This window comes from Trachurus japonicus, chromosome 7 (genome assembly GCF_045865225.1).
Source record: "Trachurus japonicus isolate A0001 chromosome 7, Traja_1.0".
In the NCBI taxonomy this organism is placed as follows: domain Eukaryota; kingdom Metazoa; phylum Chordata; class Actinopteri; order Carangiformes; family Carangidae; genus Trachurus; species Trachurus japonicus.
The window spans coordinates 11,238,477-11,245,711 of NC_140913.1; the positions used below are offsets into that span (position 1 = coordinate 11,238,477).

The following is a 7,235-nucleotide window of genomic DNA, read 5'->3' on the forward strand; positions in this document are numbered from 1 at the left end:
AGAGAGCAACAACCACATACACATTTAGCTGCTGCATTTGATAGCTGCTGCTGAATCAGTAACATTACTGGACATAAACCCAAAACAATCTATGAAATACACCAAGGGCCTCATCTTAACCATAACCACCTCTGTGTATGTGTGTACTGTATGGCTTTATCTGAATAAAAAGTGTCTTTGAGTAAAAAGTCCTGTTTTTTGTTTGAAGACAGTGCGGCTACTGCTTTTTTCAGGTCATATTGTTGTTACCATGACAACGAAGGTCCTCCAAACCTCTGGAAGTACTTATTTCAACCCAGACCACAATGTTTTCCCAAACCTCACCTGGTAGTTTTTGTACCTGAACCTAACCTGCTTATTATTGTAACCGTGACGATGCCACCCATCATGGGGACATTATTTCATGATCTAAGTTCACATTGGAGGACTTGTTATAAAAAAGGATTGGGAAACACAGAATTATACAAAATAACTTTACCACATTAGAAATACAATAGGATACCATAATGAACCTTAACTCTGATAAAACCCAAGTGTAATGTAGATAGCTTGTTGATATTAAATAAGTAATCTAAAAATGGGGTTTAAATGGACTAGCCTACAGTTATAGTTAGCTTCACTCATATGAACGACAAACTAAATGTCGCCATGTCCCCTAACTAACATCCTACACTGACTTGTTTACATAGTGGATCCTCTTTATTTGTGTGTCTGTGTAAGTGCGTGCCACATTGTAAACCTATGAATTTTCGAGCATGTGTGTGTGCCATGTGTGTGTATATATAAGCTCCACATGTGATAACATTCTCCCATTTCTCATGGTGGAAATATTTATGCTAAGTCCTCATTTGAGCGTGCAGTTCAAACAGACAGGGTCCAGTGTTCTTTCCCCTTTTTCCAGACGCAGTCAGCGTCCGGGGGGCCTTCCCACACAAAGACCAACCATTGTGAGCGTGACCCGACCCTCCGCTCTCCCCTGCCCCAATATACGTGTTTATATCAAAACCTGATATCCATTTTCCATCACTCCTCTAGCTTGGAGGTATTTATTTTTAGCAAGCGAGGAACACTTTCAAGGGAGCTGTGATATGTAAATAGTTGTGATCCATCACAGGTGTCTCACTCACTGCCCAGGGAAAGGACGCACGCTCTGATGATGTTTAAAGAGAAGAAGATGAAAAGGAATCGGCCACTCTGGCAGCGTTTATGTGCACTCAGTATATATATGGACACTAATTTCCACGACAACAATTTGAAGCACTGTAGATCGGGATTGTTACAGTAACTTGAGCTCTCTCATGTAAATACTTCTAGTCATTCAACACCAGACTGATTGTGTTAATATTAATTTGATCATTGTGTGACTGGGTGCCCAGTTTCTTCTTATAAAGTTAGAGAATATATTTCTCATAATATACTCAGACTTTCAAACCAGAATCATTCAATCTGTGCTGAATACTGTGATTTTAAATAAATCAAGCAAAGATATGAACCCCTCCCCCTGACTGATATCGGGTCTACGATGGAAAAGTCACTTCTATCTTCTGGTTCCCACAGCTACCACTTGTGGCACACTGGATTTCTATCAGACAACTCAACGATCAAAGTTAGCAATGAAAGAAGTCAAACATTCGGCGGCAGCAGAGAGAGATATTTTTTGTCTTGATGAGAAAAAGAACTTAAAGCTAAAAGTGATCATGCCACAGTAATTTTTGGCCTGTGGCAGAGATGAAACTGTCACTAGTTTCACACTAAATTTAAACTTAATTTGATTAAACACTGACACTGTAAAGTTTCAGCCAGCCAGTCTCCCAGACACATACATGACAAGCATCATGAGATTGTTTTGCAGCAGTCAAAAGTAAAAGCAGGTGTTTTCTAATGCAGGTGAATTTGTGTCTTGGCAGAAGAAGCTGGGACAAGAGTCTAAAACACCTTTTTCTGACATAGGGCTGTGAATACTATGAATACAGGGGCAAATATTGTTGCGTTGTGTGTATGCGCAAGAGAAATGGTATCATCTGTGGTTAGACAATGGAGGTTTCTCTTCTTGTTGCGGACCTGAGCCAGCAGCGAGTTGACTCAGTGGAGAGATTCTGACATTTTCCAGTTCTGTGTCATGTGCAAAAACCACCTTGAGTTTTCCAGCGGCCTCATCAGCGGGAAGCATCACGTCTCTGAAAAGCATCACGGCAACAATGGTCTCTTCTCTTGTGGGGGTGTGGCTGTAGGCCATGCTGGAGGGATCACCCCACAAGTTTGGAAAGCAACAGTCCACATTGGACCTGGACCGAGGCTTGTTCTGGAGACGGAGCTCAGTGGATGAAAGTAACAAAATGTCCCACAGGCCTCGCTCTGATTCACACGACTCATTCTTTCCTTAATGCTGTGATTAGACCTCGGTGCGGCGGTGCTGACTGAATGCCAGCTCTTCCCTCCCTCCAGGTCTATGCTTAGAAACTGCGGCCAAGCCTCTGCCAGTACAATAAAACACACCCCCTCTGTTGTTTCACAAACAAGAAGAACTCTCCATCTCAGCTCTTCAATATTTTTTCCAAATTATGAATATACATAATTTATATAGAACACTAAAAATCATGATATATATGATCTGTAATATAGTATTGTACGGCCGTATTACTATGTACTGAACACACTCGTCTCTCTTCCTCTTCCGTCACTAATGATGCCAGACCTGGCAACCGCAGCTTTTGAAGTTTTGTTTACCCAGTACAAAATAAACAATCAAAAGACATGTTACCTAAGTCCCTGACCACCATTACTGCATCTGCCTGGAATGCAATGTCTTCAGAATATCATCACTTTTCATTTTGTCTGAGGCACAGAGATCCACCATGTGGCTGAAAAATGTAGGTGGATTTGTCCAACTGTCAAACCAGAGACAAAAAAAACATTTTCAGAGCTTCTTTTTCCTTTTCTCTGAACTATATAGAGAGCAACTGATGCTGGTGCTGAGCTGTGCTGAGGGAGACAGGAGAGGATGGGGGGATGGTAAGGACTCGCTTCGGAGGAAATCTGGAACCTATAAACTTGGGCAACTTCTATGACAAGAAGCAAACGTCACAACGGTTGGATTTGGTTGGCTGCGCGGCACACCTTTGTCTCCGCCTCGTCCCTTCGATCGGACCAATCCCTTACGATTCATTCTTCCTGTTGTCTTAAGCTCAGCTGTCCAAAAAAAGGCTTGCGGACCAATCGGAGAGACAGATGGGTGGGTAGCTGAGAGTTTCACGGTCTCCTCCCTTTAAAAAGTCAGATTCAGGTTGCTGTTGTCTCACATGCAGCCACAGGAGTGAGGCATGAGAACAGTCCAGTTTGCCGATGTAGTGTACACTGACAGAGACTGGGAGGAGATCTTTAGACGAGGTTCCATGTGAGTGGATGAAGGAGCTTTGTGGTAAACCAAAGCTGAGTGTTGATGGCTTAGCGTGTTTGGATGGGACAACATTTAAAAAAAAGAGAGACTGTTGGAGAAGAAGGACACAGCAGAGGGCCAGAGAAACACAACGTAACAGAGGGAGTTCCTGAAGACGACCTGAACACAGTGTGAAAGAGGAAGAGGGGGAGTGGAGAGAGACACGCTGAAGATATTCAGAGCAGCACTGAAGGATAGAGAATCACATAAAGAAGAGAGAAAACTCAAGAAAAAACGTGGCCAAGCATGAGAGAGGAGGAGCAGTCTAATGATGACCACCCTGAGGGAGGGGTGGTTTCCAGCAAGGAGAACATGGGGAGACCACCTTCGAACGCATGTCCTGTTGTTGTAGCGACGCCGGGGGTCAACGGGCGTAAACGGCAGACGGGCCCACGCACAGAGGATCACGTTACCGCTGTGACCCCCACCACATCAGCAAACTACAGCAAGGTCAAGCCAGGGGACGACGTCCAGATCTACACCCCGACCGGACCCAAAAGGCTCAAGAGGAGTCCTCAGCATCGGCCACCTTCCTCGGGCCCGTCCCTTTCTCCTGTCCCCGGCCCCAGTCCTGGAGGTCTCTCAGCCCTCGAGGACCCACATGCCCAGCGGGTGATCGCCAACATCCGGGAGCGGCAGCGGACACAATCCCTGAACGAGGCCTTTGCCTCACTGCGTAAGATAATTCCTACGCTCCCCTCTGACAAACTGAGCAAGATACAGACCCTCAAGTTGGCATCACGTTACATTGACTTCCTGTACCAGGTACTGCAGAGTGACGAGATGGACTCTAAGCTGGCTGGATGCAACTACCTGGCCCATGAAAGACTGAGCTATGCCTTCTCTGTGTGGAGAATGGAGGGGGCCTGGTCGACCATGTCCGCCGGTCACTGACCACTGCCTGGAAGCAGGACTCGTCTTTTGACTGCTGCCCGATAACGTGTGATGAATTTCTCAAGACGGAAATATTCTTACTTGACACAGACAGCTCACCAGTGGCCGACCAGTAGACTGACACACCTCAGCATGGATTATCCAGCTGCCTCAATGGAAAGACTATCTGACCCTTGATAGTTTTATGTGAGCATTTAAGCCACCGCACCTTTATGAAAGATGTAGTACCTGACATTGTTGTCGATCTACATATCAGATGTAAATATGGATTGTGCGTGATTCTGTTGTTTTTCTTGCCACAAGCAACTCTTACTGCTCACATGTGCCAGTGACAGGTCTGGAGAAATGAAGTTTTTTTTTTTTTTCTCCCCCCGACATTTGTACTCTGTTTACATAGATCACAGTGGAGAGCAGGACAGGAGAGAGACAAAAACAACCAGACTTCATTCAACAATTAGTCAAGTCAACAACCTGATGATGGTACAGGATGCAGTGCCATAATTGTTGCCTCCACATGACAGCACGACTCTTTGACCCCTCGGCTTTCTTGGGAAGGTTGACCTCTGGTTCGATCATCATCATCGTCAGTCACCCTTGATTTATCTGCCATCATTGTCATCATCATCGTTACCATTGTCATCATCATAGGTATGCATTCTTTCACCTGCATGTGATGCTCATTTTAAATTTTTGTTTAAGTTCATTTCTGCCCCAGGTGGACAAGTGTAAGCAAGTTGTATATAACACATACAGAGCAACAACCAGAGAACACAGAGGAGGGATTAGACAAAAGGTCAGAGCTGGGAAGACAAAATTGGATGTTTGAATGAAGACAGGCTGGGACCTTTGACTTTTACGTACCCTTTCAACTCCTACTTTTCCGACACTCTGACATATTATGAATCCCTGACCACCTCTGAACCCAAACGACAGTGGAAAAAGTAGCCGCGGGCAGCCGTCATCCTGACTTAAGTTTCTCCTCTTCATACCCAAACCAAGCCCCTTTGTTTCTTCCAGCGCCAAAAACAACTCTCCTCTTGAAATTCTTTCCTCTCATTTTGGCCCAAATTTGCTTGCGTTGCATGAAACCGTGATACAGCTACAGCGAGCTGACGAGGAGGCGTAATGAAAACAAACGGTCTCTAGAAGCCATGAATCATTTGTGTCACCATCAAAGGGGGGAGGCTGATGTGCCTCCCCGCTGGGCTCCCATAAACCACTGGGAGTGATGGAGGAGGTGAGAGCTGATTTATACGCACGCAAATGAGCCATCATGCATAGGTGTAGTCGTGCGCGCGCACCCAGGCACTAAAACACACTCACACACACATCCCCCCACATCTTGAGTTTTAAAAAAGAACCCGGGTGCCCTTCACATCCATAATTACCAAATTATACACAAGGACCAAAGCAACAAAAGCCAGTTTTTGCATTATTGCGCCTCAGATGTCGGTCTCACATGAAAGAGACCAAATGCCAAGCAAACAGCACCTGCAAGGTTTAGCTTTCATTTCGTATAAACACCCAAACTACAAGGAAATGGGGTCTGACATGGTGTTTGTATTCAACACATATCCATGACAAACCACTTCTTCCTTCATTGCCAATATGCATGAAGCCCAGCAACCTATCATTAGAATGTCCCGGGGAGGTGGCTAATGTTTCCAGCTCCTATGAAGTCTTTGACTGAGCCCCACAGTCAGCACAGTGTGGTCTCAGAGGACTAACCTTCACTGACATGTTACAAGACACTTGACATTTAAAAAGAATTCACTTCTTGGAGAGAGGGGAAAAAAGCAGCCCCTGTGCATTTTGTTTATGAAATGAACATTAATTCTAGACATGATGGCATCTGCAATTTTTACTCCAGAACTCTTTGTGCAGTGATTGATGATTTGCACATTTGGAGACAATGAGCCAGAGTGCTTTTGCTAACTTTGGCACATTCCTCATTTTAATGCCGATGTATGTTTGAAGCCATTTTCTGACTTGACAAGTTGATGCAGGAATCTTAAAGCTAAAAGTGGTCAAGTTTAGGGGGTAAGGGTTAGGGTTACAGCATTCTGGAAATATATGTAAAGAAATATGTTCATGTACAGCAGTAATCTGGAAATCCTTCTGTCCATTGTTCAATGATACATAGTAAAATCACAAACTCCTAAATGAGTGTCAGTAACATGTCTCCATTTTTTATCTTTCCAGCTGCTGAATGCAGTGACTGTGATCTTCCCTCTACATCTCCATGCTCCCTGCTGCCATTTCTTCCTTCCAAATCACGTGGACTTTGTTGCAGACATAAACCTTTAGGTACCTCACTTTTGGATAGAAAAGAGAAAAAAAAGACTTTAAAAATAATAAAATGCATCTTGTTTGGGATGCAGACTGACATTTCTCTGGACCAGCTACACCTACAAAAAATCTCATTTATTGAGAAGAAACTGGCAACCCAGGTCAAGTTGGAGCAGTGTTTCTGTTCAGTTTTTTTTTTCTCTTCGTTTCATACTCTTTTCCCCTGGAGATTATTCTAAGGAAACTTATATAATAGCTGTCACTGGAAAAATACTACAGTTAAAGCTATCCAATCTCAGATAATAGTGTGTTCATCTCTACTACATGTGTTTACAACCAGCGTGAGACTCTTTTTTTTTTGTTTTGAGAGCATTTACTTGAAGTATACAGTGTGGTGCTTATGACAAACAACACTGATACAGTTTGACTGATTATAAACATTACAAGCAGAAACATCCCTGCAGGATTAGATTTCGTGATACACACCGCACATGTATCATTATTTGTCTGAAAAATAAAAGTTTCTTCAAAAGGTTTCCTGTTGTTTGGCTAAAACTGGATGATGATGAACAGCACAAAGATTTACACTGGCACCACACCCTCTTAGTCTCCTGTC

General features: G+C 43.8%; 1 protein-coding gene across 1 annotated transcript; it reads left to right on the top strand.

The window, feature by feature from the left end:
• Positions 1-3,463: 3,463 nt before the first annotated feature.
• On the top strand, positions 3,464-7,154 carry LOC146984219 (twist-related protein 2-like). The gene is made up of 3 exons (XM_085781173.1): positions 3,464-4,516; positions 4,728-4,978; positions 6,533-7,154. Exon 1 carries the CDS (start codon positions 3,683-3,685, stop codon positions 4,328-4,330), a length of 648 nt encoding a protein of 215 aa, XP_085637299.1. The 5' UTR covers positions 3,464-3,682; the 3' UTR covers positions 4,331-4,516; positions 4,728-4,978; positions 6,533-7,154.
• The last annotated feature ends 81 nt before the right edge of the window (positions 7,155-7,235 follow it).